Below are 18,274 nucleotides of genomic sequence, written 5' to 3'. Positions count from 1 at the left end.
TATTTTGTATTTTTGTTTATAACTTTTAGTGATTACTGATGTATAAATATTTAGTTATTGTTTTAGTGTCTTTGTTAAAAAAAAATTGATTTATTATTAAACATTTTTCTTACATTATTCCTCAATCAAAACCTTTACCATATCATTTGTGTTTTCATTTAAAGAAATAAAGCAAATCTTTAATTCATTTAATTAATAAATGATCCCGATCAAGATGAAACGCTCACAAGAGTAATGACGCCTCTTCATGACTGCAACCTACCAGTTCACTCATAAAAGGACAGCTCCCAATGCCAGTCATCAAATAAAAAGAAGAGCCGCAAAGTAAAATCAATAAAAATATGCAAAATATCCAATAAACCAACTTTGTTGTCATCACTTGATAATGCTGAAGTGCCAGTACATTCTCATGCCGCCTAAAAAAGAAATCGTGTTCAGCAGTCACCCCGCTTCATTGCTGCTGAACCGTTTGCACCATTAGCTATCAATGCTTACTTAGAAAATTACATCATTGAACAGGAGAAAGTATGTAAGATACTTACCAGCTTATTTGGAGAAAATAATTTCTCTGGTAAAGCACGAGCTAGCTACTCAATGTTAACCGCCTTGAGGGCTACCGTACAATTATAAAGTATCTAATGGCACTCAAGTCCGACTACTTTACGTACCAATTAAAAGAGGATAAGCTGTTCAGGGTAGTACATCGACCGCCATCTTCACCAAACCACATCCGTCACTATTATTATGAAGGAACTGAAGAACCTAAGTTATTCAATTAAAAAAATGTAACAAACATCATAAGTAAATCTACCAAGATCCCTCCTACCTTTGTTCTTTGTGAACTTACATAGAGTTCCAATAATGAAGAGATTTCTCTACGCCTTCTTTACACCAGAAAGAACCTTTTAAAAAACGACAAATTCCTCAACGCAAGATATGTCAAAAGCACATTGGTTTAGTGATGCGTTAAATCCTGTGAGGAATCAGCAAATGGTGCAACGGCCAAACGAATCATCTTGCTAGCTATGTACCTCGGTTGTAACACCATAAGGGACAGCAACGACTCAATAGAGGATCGTCTTTCATAAGTAGAAGAAACCAGCCATCACCAAAGTCAGGTCCAAGGGACTTTCCTCCACTTAGTGAACCTCGTTTTCAACAAATTTCAACTCCTTCTCCATTATCTCTCTCGTCTAAAACCTATGCACAAGCCACAGCAGAAAGCCATAAACTTTGTACCTCCAGCAACTGGTATCACTTCACTTTTAACCTCTTTCCTTAGTTTTTTTTTTGGAGCATCGACTGCTGAGGTCATTAGCGCCCCTAATCGTTTTAAGCTTATCTCGTCTTTTATCCACTCGAGCTGGGTCGGCACGCGGTACCTTCGGGCTTCCACATACTGCACCTTGCTGAGCAAGGTAGGGTGGAGCCCAGGTATATTGGAGTATATATCCAACTCATCCCCTCTTGTCCATTGATCCAGTCGACGAGGGGGAGAGTGGAATATATTTGTGCCTTCCCCTATCTACATCAACTTAAGATATTAAATCAAGACCAAAAGTGTTTTATTACATAACTTAGTACTAGGTCTAATCTACCATAAGGAGGCTATTTTCCTTAGAACTATGATAATGTGCAGTACTTTTAACAAATTTTCCTGCACATTCTAAAATAAACTTAGTCTAAAAATTAACCTAGAGGGGTTGAAATACTTTTATTAAATTTCTTTCAACCCCGGACTATGATCTATCCTAAACATTCATACAACATTTTGCTAATAAATACATTCAAGCTAATAAATACATTCACGCTAATAAATACATTCACGCTAATAAATACATTCACGCTAATAAATACATTCACGCTAATAAATACATTCTCGCCAATAAATACATCCACGCCAATAAATACATTCACACCAATAAATACATTCACGCCAATAAATACATTCATGCTAATAAATACATTCGCACCACATTTCACACAAGGGGGAAGTACTCGATATTCCTTTCCCCTTTAAAAGAACTAAACTATAAACTAACTAAAATTAATATGTTTTAAATATATAAATAGCCTCCTTATGTAAGGAGAACCCTCTTGAAGAATTACGCGCTTGACATGTGGCAGGCCTGCTCTTTCTCTTTGGCTACGCAGTGCCTGACACCCTTCCAACACGTGCGACACTGTCAGCCTTTCTCGGCATCGGGGGCACCTCGGCCTTCTTTCGGCGATTAGGAGGTACCCATGTGTCACAAGTGTATGTCAAATCCTTAGCCTTGTCAAAATCACAGATTCGTGCCGCGGGTAGTTCTCGACTGTAGCATTCCAAACACGTGGTTTTATTTCTTTTAATTTTTCGTTTGTGCAGTCCCACTGCCCTTGCCATTTACTTCGCATTAGAAGTTTCATATATACTTTTAGGTCAGTGGGGCGCACAGGGATGACTTCTTCAGTAGTTGTAGAGGCGGCACGTTTGGCCGCCTCGTCTGCTCGTTCATTACCGGACACACCAATGTGACCCGGGACCCAAGCGAACGTCACCCATTGACCACGTGAACACAACTCAGATAAACAATGGAGAATTTTGAAGACCAATGGGTCCGTCGAGAACTTATCCCGGAGAGCCATGACTGCACTTAGTGAGTCAGTTAACACCATCGCTTTATTGTAATTTTTGTCCATTATTAGCTTTAGGGCCTGGCATATAGCATACAACTCGGCCGTGTACACCGCTGCATAATGAGGGAGTGTCCAACTAAGGGTAGAGTACATTGACCTCTTGTAAGTCCCTGCCAGCTAAATAAATGGCGAGGTCATCAACATACAGTGATATTTTTAGGGGATCTCCTACAACTTTGGCTAAACAGTTGACCGCTATCGTGAAGAGTGTGACACTTAGTACCGATCCCTGTGGTATTCCATTTTCCAGATGGTACTGGTCTGAGTGTACTGACCCCAGACGAACTCGAAACCTTCGTGACTCCAAAAAACCACGAAGGAATTTTGGTAATTTCCCTCTCAGACCCCATTCGTGACACTTCCGCAAAATCGCATGCCTCCACTTTGTATCATAAGCCTTCTCGAGGTCAAAAAACACGGCCAGCACGTGCTCTCTACGCATAAATGCATTTTGCACATAGACCTCTAGATGGCTCACTTGATCCAACGTGGAACGATGTCTGCGAAATCCCGCTTGATGCTGGCTATAAAGTCCTCTAGTTTCTAATACATATACTAATCTATAATTGATTATAGATTTGAGGACCTTACTCAAGCAAGTGGTCAACGAAATGGGTCTGTAACTGGAGAGATCGCTGGGATCTTTTCCTTCTTTAGGGATCGGTATGACAATTGCTTCCCGCCAACCATCAGGATATTGGCCGGTCTCCCATATGGTATTATACTCGTATAACCGGAGAAGGCCTTCTTTCGCAGTTGCATTCAAATTTCGAATCATGGCATATGGGATTCCGTCCACACCTGGAGCAGAATCTCTACATTTCTTTAACGCATTTTCTAATTTATGTATGGTTAGCGGTTCATTATAAGTTTCACTGATAGCGGTTTCAAAGTCGAGTGGCTGTTGCTCCACGTTACCTTTTAGCTGCCGAGTAATTTTGTGAACTGGAAACTTGAGCAAAGTAACCAGCTAAGGACTCAGCTACCTCTCGCGGCTCGGTAACGACGACATCATTGACTTTTAATATTGGTATCGACGGGGTTTCGCGTCCGCCAGAGAGAGCCTTTATTTTGCTCCACACCTCCTTCAAAGTCGTTGATGTGGAAATCTTCGACACGTAGGAGGTGAGACTTGCTTTTTTTGATTCATTAATTATACGCCTCTCTTTGGCTCTCAGTCTTTTAAAGTTTATTTGATTTTCATCCGTCGGATACCTCTATCTAAGGCCTGCTTTGTAGCTGCTATGGCGCTTTTACATTCTGGGGTCCACCATGGGACGGGGGTTGGAGGGACTCTCCCGCCAGCTCTCGGAATGGAACCACCAGATGCCTCTTCCAGGGCCTTGACAAACAGCTCGCTATCCAGAGTGGTATTTCCTGTAGGGGGTGGTATAACCACTCTGGTGGCATAAGCAGGCCAATTTGCCTTGTTGATGTCGTATCTCCAATGTGTCTCAAAGTTGGATCTGGAGATGGAGCTCGATACTAAGATTGGGAAATGTTCGCTATTATATAAATGGTCTAGTGTAGTCCATTCTAGACGTACTGCTATGGTGGGAGTTGCAACACTCAGGTCAATCGCACTAAAGCCTCCCGAGTGTGCATTGAAGTGTGTTGCTTCACCACTATTGAGGAGCATCAAGTTGCTATTATCTATAATCTTCTCAAAAGCTCTGCCTCGAGCGTCAGTTCTAGCTGACCCCCACCAGGTGTTGTGACAGTTGAAGTCCCCCATCAACAACACCGGCGCAGGGAGTTGCGAGAGCAGATTCTCCAGATCACTTCTGCGCCAATAGATGTCTGGCAGATATATACTAGCTAACGTGATCTGTAGTGGTGTCGTTAGACGCACGGCAACAGTTTGTATATTAGTTTGTAGGTTGAGCCGCCTGCTAGGGATATTGTCCCGTACACAGACGACTACACCACCGTGCACCCTCCCACCTGGGGCAGGTTGTACCTCATGACTGTATATTTTGTTCCCAGGTATGTGAATGATATGACCTGGGCGTATCTTCCTGGAGGCACAACCCAAAAGGACGATATTCCGTCACCATTCGGCGTAGTCCTTCTTTATTACTAGTATAGCCCCGCAGATTCCATTGTATAATAGACTCAACCAACATGATTTTTCCCAATTATTAAACCTGGCAGGATCTTTTTAATATCTATTACATTTAAAATATTTAATAAAGGTAATCTACTGTTCATTATGTTATAAAATAAATTCAATGTATAGAAGTAGCTGCTCAGATACATGGATGCTGTGCTATGGTTTAACACTACAATGCATTTGCTCAGTGGCACTACTGTAAAGAGGCATAGATGTTAAGGCAGAGTTTATTGTAATGTCTTCATCATGCATAACATTGTTTTCTGATTATGCTGTTGATTTCGTTAGGTTTTTTTTTAAGGTTTTAGGTTTTTTTTTTTTTTAAAAAAAAAGTTATATTAATTTTATGTGATTTGCAAGATTGTTTATTTATTTATATCAATTTGATGTGATTTGGAAGTTTATTTATTTATTTATTTATATTAATTTGATGTGATTTGGAGGATTGATTATTTTCTTATTTATTTCATTTTATTTTTATTTTTTGCAATTTATTTATCGTTTGCTTTTTCCTACATCGTAGAGTTGCAGCTCCCTTGAACCCCTCGGACGGTCATTTGACCATGTAGTACGTATATTGTCTTGTATTTATGTAGTATAAAGAAAAAAGAAGAAGAAAAAAAAAATTGAGATTGTAAATTCTTTTAAATAAAGACAATTTATTATTACTCAGTGGCACACTTATCCTTGGGTTTGCCTTTGGGCCAACCCTTCTTTCTACGCCTAGGAGGGTTGTCGGATGCATTTCCCCCCTCCGATTCTGATGCTTCAATGTCCGTCCCCATAAGAAGCCACTGCTTCCTGGGGGAGCGAACATTGGATTTTGAGGACGTTTGCCCTTCTATTGAAGGTTTCTTCCCCCTAGTCCTAGTTGGGTAGGGGGGTGACAAAATCGGTTTTACTTTCCGCCTCAGGGAGCGTTTAGGTGAACTTACCACTTTCCACTCCCCTTTAGAGGCGGTTACATTTTGAGGTGGGTTTAACCCCACCTTTATAGCGCCCCCACTAGTTGTGGGAGCAGCTGGTAGTAGCCCTGAGGCTACTGTCTCCCCCTGAGGGGAGCTTAGTTTTGATGGTGGGGTTGGACCCACTTTTGGGACTACTCCCCTTAAAGCAGGGGAGGTGGTTAATGGTGAGATTTCTCCCACTTTTACAATTGTCCCCTTTAAGGCAGGGGAGAGGCCTTTTAATAAGTGCCCTTGAATTTGGGCGGAGCTTGTTAAGTGTGCCACTGGTATGGGTGCCCTCAATTTTTCTGCAAACGTTGTTGCACTCGAAGCATACGCAGCGCTTTCTACTATTGCCCTAGCCCAGGGGTCGGCAACCCGCGGCTCGCGAGCCGCATGCGGCCCTTTTATCCCAATTGTGTGGCTCTTCAGCCTGCCCAAAATATATTGTATATTTTAATTTTATTGAAACGAATGAAAATTCCATTTATTAAAGATATTTTTTCAAAAATAATTTTAAATGTGCTAGGTTCGAAATTGAATAGAATTATACAATATCAAAATCTCCTTAACAAAAACTTACAGTTTAAAATGTTAAGTATAAGGGTTGATTAAACGCCAAAAGGTACACAAATCAGCGAGTACCCAAAATTTCATTAATACTTCATTAATATTTAAGTAATTTTACTGCATTAATTTTCATTAATATTTTTTAGAATTTATTAGATGTCACAGACCCTTATGCTGGCCATTTTCATCTACAAAATATTTGTTCAAATAGAACACCATTTAACTTAGATTGACTTTAATATCTAATCAACAAACTATTAAACACAGATTAAAAAGAAAAACTTTATAAAAAAAATATGAAGCTAAAAAATTCAAAAACTTTTTTTAAAAAATGCTTACACCAACATTCATCAATGATTTTGTTTATTTTATTTATTTATTTTTATTTTTAAATAAAAATCGTCGGTTTAAGTTCATTATTTGATTAAAGTAATTGTTATTTTATGTAGTAGTCAAACGTTTATAATAATAGGTAATAATTATCTGGCTTTATCGCAAATAATATAGTTTTCTTCAATTACATTCTCAATCTAGGTATTCTTCCCACAGTGTTATATATTTGGAATATACAATAAGAAATACACATTTTTATGACAGCTAATTATTCCAGTATTTTACCTACTATAAGTAAAATTAGAGGAACCACATTAAATTACAATTGAGAAATGAATAATTATTGTTGAATAATTTACTAGATATTACCTATGCGTTATTTGTGCTCGCAAAGACTTCTTAAGACGAATTCTAGACTGAAATATTGTTTTAAGTCTGTGATTCAAATTTAAACAGTAGCCGACTCAAACTTTGCCTTTTTCTACTTTAACATGCATGTACGTATATGTGATTTATCATAAATATAACAAAAAAATATTATAAATGAAGTAGGCGCCACGGTAGCCGAGCGGTTAGAGGCGAGACCTGCGAAGCTAATATGTATTGTGGTACTGGGTTCGATTCCCGGTCTTAGGCCTTGGATTTTATTTAATGGTTAAATGAGAAATAGTAAAGTACGTTTGCTAGTCGCCTCCGTCCGCGACACCTGATTGGTAGTTGGACGTAAAGCCCCGCCTGAAAAAAATAGGCGATTACTTTACTTTTACAAGCCATTCATGATTCGTTTAACTTTACTTTACTTTACTTTTACTATTATAAATGAAGTGGCCAGCATAAGGGTCTGTGACATCTAATAAATTCTAAAAAATATTATTGAAAATTAATGCAGTAAAATTACTTAAATATTAATGAAGTATTAATGAAATTTTGGGTACTCGCTGATTTGTGTACCTTTTGGCGTTTAATCAACCCTTATACTTAACTTTTTAAACTGTAAGTTTCTGTTAAGGAGATTTTTGTACCTTTTGGATAGATTTTCCTTTTTGTATATTTTGCAAAGTTACATATCTGCTTTACAGATTTGATTTGTTTCAAATTTGGAATAAGCAATTCTATCATTATAACTTGATAAGGTGTTAAGTCGGAACCGTAACTACCACTGGAGAGATCTTTTTAAAGAATGATTATAGTTGCGGTCTCCCAAACCATCCTCAATAACAATTTTTTGAAAAAGCTTTTTGAATAACATAGGAAGGTATTTGTACGTAAATAGAAAAATTAAACTGTGAATTCAGTACTTCCATTTAAGAGGAGTAAGAAAAATAAACTGCGATTGAAGTACTTCTCCCTAAAAGGCAAAGAGGCAAAGATTTTTTAATCGAACGACAATTCTTTGATTTAAGTAGGTTCACTCATTGATAATTTTAACGATTGCAGTTATCGTTAAGTAGGTGCAAGAGCATGATATCACTTCACAGCCACGTAGAGGAGCTTTAACCACTTATTCGAGCTGAATTTTATCAAAATCGGACTAAGCGTTATGGAAATATTGGTAATAATAGTTTTAGAAAGGGCCTTACTTGGGTGGGGCGAACTCCCCTCCTTACGAGGCACAGCGTCGAGACTTTTAAAGTGCAAATCTATACAAAATTTCGATTCGAATGACACTTCGTTCATGAAAACTGGTTTACGTGTCGATAATTTGAAACGATTGCTACACTTTCCCTAAATAATTGTAAGAGCAGATCGCCGCTTTAATGTTACGTAGGGGAGCCCTAACCCTATCATCCTTCCAAATTTTATCAAAATCGGGCCAAGATTTACAGAGTAATTAGTAATAATAATTTTGGAGGGGTCCTTACATAAAGGGGGCTAACTCCTCTCCCATTCGATGTACAGCGTTGAGACCCCCAAAAGGCACATCTACATAAAATTCCGAATCGAATGACACCTCATTCATGAAAATCGGTTCACGCGTTTAGGCGCTACGTTGTTTACAAAAAAGGTAACAAGAAGAAGAACAAGAAGAACAAGAACAAGAACATTTTTTGAAAAAGCCGTTTTTGCTCATTTTCGGCAACTTTTTTTCTCGAAACCTATTAAATCTGGGTTTTGCAAAAAAATTACAGTTATAAAGGAGGGTTTGCCCCTTATTTTAAAGATAATTTGGGAATTTTATCTTTAGTAGAAAAAGAGAAAAAAATTGTCAAAGTTGGGTGTTTTTCAACGTTACGCTTTTTCGTGCAGTTTTTGATGATCAACCCTTATACAACTGTCCTACCGGACAGTTTTAATAAAGTACTTGACTTATATTGTAAGACTGCCGCCTTTTCATTCGTTAAGTTAATTTGTTTATTTACTTTGCAATACATGAAAATAAATATATAAAACATTTAAATGTTATTGAAAATCATAAAATTATAATTTGCGAATACAAATGATCTTCATAGATTTTTACATAATCATCCTTGCGGCTCTTGGTAAGATTTATTAAAATTATTCAAGGAGAAATGGCTCTCTACTTAAAATAGGTTGCCGACCCCTGCCCTAGCCTCATGGTACGGCAACTGCTGCAATGTCTTAACTTTTTGAATTTCCTTTTCTTATATTAATGTGGGACACCCAGAGGATCTGGCAGAGTGTTCCCCACCACAGTTTACGCAGGTTATTGGGGGCGTGCACTCACCATCATGCATGGGCTTTCTGCGTGTGCACACCGCTTCTGGAGCCTTGCAACGCGCTGAGGTGTGCCCGAATCTTTGACACTTATAACATCTCATTGGAGATGGTATGTACGGGCGCACCTTCAGTTTATAAAACGCTGCATTTATTGACTGTGGCGGTTTCGGTCGATCGAAGGTGAGAACAAGAGAAGCTGTGTCCACTAAGGACCCATCTTGCCTTCTCTTGATCCTCCTCACCTCTACTACTCCTTGATCTGCCAAACCCTCTTTTATATCTTCGATTGTGCTATTTAAAAAATCCCTACAAGTAATTACTCCCTTTGAACTATTCAACCGCTTGTGGGGACCAGACAAGTTCAGCATCCATATATTTTTGCAATTTTAAAATTGCTGCAGCTTGCATACGATTTTCGGCTTCTATACAGATAGAGCCATCGTTGAGTTTTTTACCCCTTTTGGTCTTGCCTATGATACCTTTATAAATTTATTAAGCTTAAACGAACACTCAATTAAAAATGTACCCTCCATCTTCTTAATCACAAAAAATCTTCCCCAGTTGTCCTCTTCGAGATCTAGAAATTTATAACTAACCTGACTCTTGTTGCCGCCCTTGGCTTTCTTCCTTGGCGGGGAAGAAGGGCCGAATGGTTGCAAGGTAAACTGCAAACCCGATTCCGTTTTTCCTATCGAAATGTCCATGTCCTCGCCTTGTCGTTGCCTAGTTTGGATGGTCGTTTGGGGTTTAGTAGGTTGGGGAGTGAGGGAAATGATAGAAGGTTGTGGGTTCGGAATTAGGAGAGGCAAAGGGGGAGGGTTATTTGGAGAGGGAGTGGGATTGGAGGTTTGGATAGGGAAAATGGGTAGGCTAAGCCCAAGGGTGTTGTTTTGATTATCCATTATAATCAAAAGGGGATTCATCAGGGTTCGTGGGCCCGCCTCCACGGACGCTCAAATGGACCCGGTTACTGTCCGGGTGGACCATCAAACCCTGACATAGTCAGGTGCCACGGAAGACAACGTTCCGTTACCAGGTACCGCCCTTGCCCCCGTGACCCCCTTCCTACCCCTAGGAACCTGTCTGAGACAGTGTTCCCTAGCCGATTTCCTGAAGTAGGGGTATCCTCCAGGTGGAGCTCTCGGGTGAAGCCGAGGCCAAAGACATGTGTTGGGATAAGAAGCCCGCAGGTCAACGTCTCCCTCAATGCCCAGGATCCTCTTTTCCACCCTAGCCACAAAGCCTCGCCACGGCACGCGAGGGAGAGATATTTATACTCTGACTCTCGACGAGTGCGTGTCCTTGTTCGTGCAGTGTGTGTAGTCAATCAATCAATCAATATCAATATATATATTTTTATTTAAGACTTGTACAATACAATTATGAAAAAAAAACATAATATATAGGCAATGGCAAATGCCGTCTGCCAGAGTTTACAGCATGAACAATTAAAGAAAAAATAATAAATAATAAGTAAAATAAGTGAATAAAGAGTACAAATAAACAATATAAATTTAAACAATAATAAATTATCTACTACCATTAAACTTATTGAAAAGAAAAATCAAAAAGGAAAAACACGTTTGTTTAAAAAGAAAAATAAGGAAGGAAAAAATAAAATAAATAAAGAAATTACAATTCAAAAATTCTAGAATTATCCTATAATGTCTATTCTAAGTAATGTCAGAAAGCCAGTGATACCTGACCCTCCAGGCATGGCGAGCATAGCGTAGCAGCGGGCAAGGTTGGACCTGGCCAGACAAGAACCCAATGATCTCCTCCCTGGAGAGAGTAGCCTTTTTGAAATAAATTTGACGAAACTCAGATAGTAGAGGACATTCCCCCAGAAAGTGGTAAATCTCCTCGCGAACATTATAATTACACAGAGAACACTTTTCTTCGTCAAAGTCTCTATCTAACCAAGGCCTATGGTTCAAATACAGAAGCTCTCCTCGGAGCTTGAAAAACCAACGCAGGTCAAGGATGTTTAGTTTGTCATGAAAAGAGGCCGTTACGCAATCTTTATGTTCACGAACTAAGAAACTATATAAAGGAAAACGTTCGGACATAACCGCTCTGTTTAATGACTGCTCGGAAAGAGATTCCCTGATCGCAGAAACAAGAGAGAAAAGCTGACTGCGCCAGTTCGGAAGATCAGCGAGGCAACCCTCAAAGCCATGGGAGTACAACCTTGCCAAAGAGAGCCAATGCTTGAACCAAAAAAGTTTTTTATTGATAATTTGGAGAGCTATTTTTTTAGTAAGTCTATTATCAGGAAAAGAAAGAGTTTTAAGAACATATTTAAAGTGCAAAGATAAAGTGTAAGTCTCAAAAGGTTCCAGACCTGATTCTATTGTAAGCATGTAATTTGGCGTAGAAGAAGGAAGAGAAAATAACTTCTTAATGAAGAATCTCTGAAATTTCTCTAATAAATCATAACACTGAAAACCCCAGACCTGGGCACCATAGCAAACCACAACACGCGAAACACTTTTATAAACTTGGAGTTTAGCGTCTAATGGGACATTTTTATTCAAAATGAACTTATGCCACACTCTATTTAAACCAAGTTTGGCTACCGAGATTCTCTCTTCTAGGTGGGCAGAAAAGGATAGGCGAGGAGTTAGGATGACGCCGAGGTATTTGTATCTGTTCACCACCTCGATTCTTTGACCCCGATAATACCATTTCTCCGAAGAAGCCAACCCTCCACCGTTCCGAAAGATCATTATTTTTGATTTGGCCAAGTTCACAGAGAGATTCCACTGATCACAATAACCCTCCAAAATTTTAATATTTCTTTGCAGGGCTAAAGGATTATCCGTCAATAACACAATGTCATCGGCATAGAGTAGGATCTTAATTTTTGTGTCACCCACCAAAACCCCACTTTCCAGGATATCTGGAAGATCATCCACAAATAAAGAAAACAGAATCGGGCTTAGGAGGCAGCCCTGCCTTACTCCCGAACCGACTTGAAAATAATCTGAATTCCCCTCGTGACCTCGGACCGATGACAATGAATAAGAGTAAAGTTTTTTGAGAATTTTCATAAATTTTGAAGAAACACCGACGTTAAATAATTTCAAAAATAGAGAAGAATGATCTATGGAGTCAAAAGCCGACTTAAAGTCGACGAAAAAGCAGAATAATTTCTGCCCTTTCTCTGACAGCCTCAAGCGGACTAAATTTAACAAAACAAATATGTTATCTATCGCAGAGCGGCCACGTCTGAATCCAGATTGGAATTCACTCAGCAAATTGTTTTGGGTCACAAAATTATCTAACCGACGAAGCAACAGAGACGTAAATATTTTTGCTATGGTGTCAAGGCAGGAAATACCCCTATAATTGGAAACATCGTTTATATTTCCTTTCTTATAAAGGGGAAAAATCAGAGATCTTCCAAAAGACGGAGGGAGATCGCCAAATTCAAAAATGTAATTGTAAAAAGATAAAAGTATATCTACAAAAGATGGAGGAGCATACTTATAAAATTCATAGACCACGCGGTCCGGGCCAGGGGCTTTATTACATTTTAGGTTCGAAATAACCAGAGCGAGTTCATCTAAGGAAAAAGGGGAGTCCAGAATAGGTGAACAGGTGTAAGGATCACAGTAAGAAAAAGAGGAGAGCAAAGGTGGGTTGAGGAGAGATCTGAAGTGGGACACCAACTCAGTCAGGTTTATTTCATTCCCAAGAACAAAGACCTTACTTCGGAATAGGTTAACTGCACACCAGAACTCTTTGGAATCAGAAACAACTTTAAACTTTTCGTACAGAGAGGAAAAATATTCTTTTTTTTGAATATTACAGATCTCCACGTAATCTTGTTTAGCTTGAAGATAGGCTTCCTTAGCAATCTTCGAATTGGATTTTCGAAACAAATTAAGCAACCTAAAAGATTTAATCCTGGCTCTCAAACAGCGGTAATTAAACCACGCATTCTTTTGATAACGACCGATGTAAGTAGACGAAGAAGGAAGGGATGAAGAGGGGCAAGCTTTTTTAATGCAACCGACCAGTACGTCAGCGTATTCTTGAGGATTAGATGGAAACTGCGCATAGTCAGGTGCCACGGAAGACAACGTTCCGGTACTAGGTACCGCCCTTGCCCCCGTGACCCCCTTCCTACCCCTAGGAACCTGTCTGAGACAGTGTTCCCTAGCCGATTTCCTGAAGTAGGGGTATCCTCCAGGTGGAGCTCTCGGGTGAAGCCGAGGCCAAAGACATGTGTTGGGATAAGAAGCCCGCAGGTCAACGTCTCCCTCAATGCCCAGGATCCTCTTTTCCACCCTAGCCACAAAGCCTCGCCACGGCACGCGAGGGAGAGATATTTATACTCTGACTCTCGACGAGTGCGTGTCCTTGTTCGTGCAGTGTGTGTAGTCGTCTGTATAGTGTGAATGTTAAGGTGTAAGTGATTGTGTGTGGTGGGGAGCTCGAGTTTACCTGTGGGTTCGCTAAGTCCCAAGTAGCTGCACACAGCAACTACCTCTGCAGGTCCTAGGTGTAGTGTGCAAGTGTGAAGGGGTGTCAGTGTGTGTGTTGAAGTGTTGTTAGACTGGGATAACCGCAGGGACGCCAAGCTCCCTGAAGAAGTGGCTGGTCCACTCCCCCCTACGGGGTCTTTCCTTAGTAACTTTAAAACAATGATCAGCCCACAACAAGCAGCCTGGTTAGTTACCTTTCCTTCAAGACCAGAAAAAACACCCCAGAACATTTTACTGCCGCTAAATTTAAGGTCTTAACCGACCGAGAAAAAGATAGCAGATCCGATATCCATCCGAGCACAAAATATTAAATCAATTAATGAGACTTGTTTAACGGGAATAACACAAACTAAAATAAGATATTTACAGTCAGTACACATCGTCCTTAACAATTTTAAACAAATCTGTATGGTTTGTGCTCACAAAATTCTCGCTTACAAAGACTGTACTCCTCCACGTCTACCGGGCGAAAACAGACCAGCATAAACTAATCTTTTTGCCACTCAGCTATCTAATGTATTTATTCCACATCCGGACATGAACAATCAGCTGCTCTGAAGAGGACCTAGACTCGCCCTACATTTCAAGTTGCCTCCTAAAGCCATTAATCCTCAATCAGACGTAATGTACATAATTAAGCAACTTCCGTCTAAAAAACTCATGGTTGACTAGTTAAAATATTAACTCCTAACATTTTACGCAAATTACCCAAAAATTGTAATATCTTTCTGACTTACGAGTATGTACAACTATAATGCAGTTTTATCGGCAACTTACTTTCCGATACTGTGGAATTATTCACAGTAAAAATGATCCTGTAACCGAATAAAGCTGCACAGCAATCTAGCTCCTACCGTCCAATTAGCCTTTTATCTGTTTTAGGAAAAATACTGGAGTAGCTACTTCTAAGGCGACTAATAGAGGAATTGCTACCTGAACATCAGTTTGGTTTCCGCGCATTTCATTCAACATCACAGCAGTTATACCATGTGATAGATACCATATCCTCTTTCTTGGAGCGTAAACAATACTGTTCGGGTGTCTTTCTCGATGTGAGCCGGACTTGCTGCACAAAATTAAAAATCATCTTCCATTTACTCACTATTTTATTAAAAAATCTTATTATACCGATCGGTACTGTTGCGTTCGTCAAGAGCAAACCCTCTCTTCTTCCATACCTGTAAAAAGTGGGAGTCCCTTAAGTCTTAAACGTGCACTTTACAGTGATCCAACTTAAGGAAACATACTAGACCCTGTTTTTCAAAGATACCTTCGCCCCAAAATAAAATTGTTTTAACAATCTCTGACGATACCGCTATTCTCTCATCCCACCCGATCCTAATCCAAGCGTCACAATATTCAAATACATTTAAACCTTCTCGAAACGTGGTTTCGAAAATTGAAAATAAAAATAAATGAACAAAACTCAGTCCACATTACATTTACAAGACGGAGGTCAGTGTGTCCACCAGTTCAACTGAACGGTGTAACTATTTCTCCAGCTGACGTAGTACGATACTTAGGACAAGAGACTAACCTGGTACTCACATTCTCGACTGAAACGACAAGATGTGTACAGGCGTTTCAAACTACTTTCTAGACTACTTGACAGCAGATCAAATCTTGACTGGAATCACAAACTAACCAACTGCAAGGCACTGTTAAGACCGATATGGACGTATGGAGCAGATGAGGGGAACATAACCGTTAAATTTCACCCACTGAGCTACAGACGTGGCCTAATATTGAAATCATTATGTTTAGATGTTGTTATGTCAACCGCCAAATTTAATTATACAAATGTAAAAAATTTGTTACCGCCACTAATTAATTAATTCTTAATTCTCTTCTCTTATTTACAAAGAAAGTACTCTGCCCCACTGACATGTACTTTTCAGTGATTCATAATGTCTTTTCTAAATTGTTAACCAAAAATAATTAAAAATTAAAAGACCATTAAATAGATTTTCACCAATTTGTCTTATAAACATTCCGATTGAAGTACGAGTGCTCATCACTGCTGTTTTGTCAGAAGATACCACCTTCAACCACTCAAAATTAAATAAAAATTGCATAGCTTTAAAAAGGTTGTTCACTGTACAAACGCAACGCTGGAATTGGACTCTCTTTTTCTGATGTATGTAATTGTTTGCATTTGTATATGATCATCTATGCACAAAAAACTTTATTTTTAAAAAAATGCATTATTACACATGATGCTGTTTCAAGTTTAACTACATTTTCTATGAAATCATGTCACTCAACATTAGCAGAGCAAACAATTAAAACTTGATTAAGAGCTAGGATTCTGGCAGACATTTGCCTATCTTATAGCATTAATCACTTAAGTACGAACAAACTTGCAAAGCAATCTTGAATTCAACATTTATTCCTCCGAACCATATTTTTAACATTAGACATATGTTTTTAAACGTCCCTGTTTACATATGTGCCCCCTGAAGTGTCCATATAGCAATTGTAAATTATTTATTACATCATTAATAAATTACATACTTAATCCAACTAATTTACAAGTTTTTTAAAAACATATTATTTTTTGAAAAGCGAACATTTCTACAAATTTTCCAGTAGATTCTCCAATATATAATTGGATTTAAAGTACATAGACAAATTTATACATAGCTGCTTGGTAAATGCATCTAACGGACTGAAGACTGAAGATGTAACGGAAGAATTTTTTAGAGAGGAACTCTGATGAAGAAATGTGTTCATTAATCGCCTTTATGTGAGTAATTTGAACCAAATACCTCCTCGAAATAGGAGGTATAGGAAGCTGAAAGTAGAGATTGCGGTTTCCACAGAAATCGGTTGGGACAGTTTCCGTCAACAAAATATACTAACCAGTACTTTCAGTTCCTTAAACGGTTCTTTAAACTTGACTTTCTATCCTTATATTTTTCATTTTTTGGACAGACTTTGGCTTCAGGTTACTTTTACCTTGTATTGTATTCTTTTAGTTAATGCCCTGGCAATTAACATGGATATTGAAATTTTTACAAGTGCCATACAGCGTGCCCTTTTTGTGGGAGACACCTCACAAGATTATAAGAACAAAGTAAAAAAACCCAATGAATGGATCCAGAAATACAAGCTATTAGACGATTTGGACTGGATATCAGAAGAACAACAGAAGTTAATGAGTAAGTAAAATATTGATTAAAATAATTAAATGGTGTGACTGAGATTTTACATCGGCGTATTGTCGTACTGCCATACATAGTATAAAAGAATACAACGTTTGAATTATAACAAATTGCCAACGGAACTAATCAATCTTGACGAAATAATCCGTCAAAAGTTCGCAAAAACGATTCTCGAAGATTAGTTTTTTATTAACAGAATAGGTGGCAATGTAGTGACTGTCCACAAAACTACAAATAATCAAGGAATCTTACAAATTTAATCGTCTCAATCGTGTAAGTAAAAAACAACAGCATTCAACCATATTAAAACCCAAAGTAAAAAAACCCAATGAATGGGCAAACTGTCTTGTAGGGCAATTGTAAGAGGGTAAAAATGGCAAAACTATAAGAAAACTCGTACTCGTAGTCGTACTCGAAAGCACCCAATTTTGATGATTTTTCCTCTTTTTTTCTGTTACTCGTAAAAATAAAATTCTAAATTTATCTATAAAAAGACAAAATAGTGTGGCGTTTGTAAGAGTAATTTTTCCCATCCATTGTAGATTAAATAGGTTTCGAGGAAAACGTAGTCAAAAATTGAAAAAGCGACGTAATAAACTGTCTGCCAAACAGTTGTACAATGGTTGGTTGATCATCAATAACAGTATGGAAAAGCGTAATCATGAAAAATCGACCGATTCTGATTGGTTGGGCAAGGTAAAGAGAATACGGGTTTCATGTTAAATCCACATCCTGCTCTTATTAAGTGTAAGTATTGCAATCGTGCAATACATCGTTCGCTCACATACACTGCCTTTGAAAAAACAATTTTCGAACTCAGACTGAAAGTGTTTTCTTGAAAACTCAGTTTCGAGTGTGGATGGTCACAATACTTCTACATCTCAATATCTAGAAAAAGAGGCAGTGTGGTAGAAAATTAAACTTGTAGGTCCAATAGTAGCCTCTACATAATGGTTGATGACCCACCGCCCTAGGATTTCCTCATAACTGTTTTTCAATGTTTCTTACGTAATGGATTTTCTAGAAAGAACTTTTTAGGAAGAGATTTCCTGGGTTTTAACTTTAAAGTGTTTTTCTATACTTTAATATTTCATACCATTCTCAGCCCGTACTTATTCGAGGCCATTTTGCTTGTTTATCGGCCCCCGAACACAAATTCGTTTCAAAGAGGAATTTTCAGAATTTATTTGCTTAAAATTCTCTTAATTTGCAATGTGTTGCCAAAGAGAAAAACATATTTTTGAAGGTCAGATTGAAACTAAAAATCTCAAAAAACAACTTCCACACTGTCGAAAT

The 18,274-nt window shown here is 38.5% G+C and overlaps 1 protein-coding gene across 2 annotated transcripts in view; it reads left to right on the top strand.

The window, feature by feature from the left end:
- The window catches only part of LOC141457654 (uncharacterized), a 29,056-nt gene that overhangs the window by 8,355 nt on the left and 2,427 nt on the right, over positions 1-18,274 (top strand). The window contains exons 1-2 of one of the 2 annotated variants that reach the window (XM_074134856.1): positions 16,118-16,560; positions 16,793-16,975. In XM_074134856.1, the coding sequence (XP_073990957.1) occupies positions 16,813-16,975 (163 nt within the window). In that variant the 5' untranslated portion in view covers positions 16,118-16,560; positions 16,793-16,812. Of the gene's footprint in view, positions 1-16,117; positions 16,561-16,792; positions 16,976-18,274 lie in introns of those variants that run through there. The other variant, XM_074134857.1, reaches the window with a different exon arrangement.

This window comes from Rhodnius prolixus, unplaced genomic scaffold (assembly GCF_049639745.1).
Source record: "Rhodnius prolixus isolate KJV_2025 unplaced genomic scaffold, Rpr scaffold_46, whole genome shotgun sequence".
Lineage (NCBI taxonomy): Eukaryota > Metazoa > Arthropoda > Insecta > Hemiptera > Reduviidae > Rhodnius > Rhodnius prolixus.
Note: the sequence above shows the minus strand (reverse complement) of the source record. Positions and strands in the feature narration are given on the sequence as shown.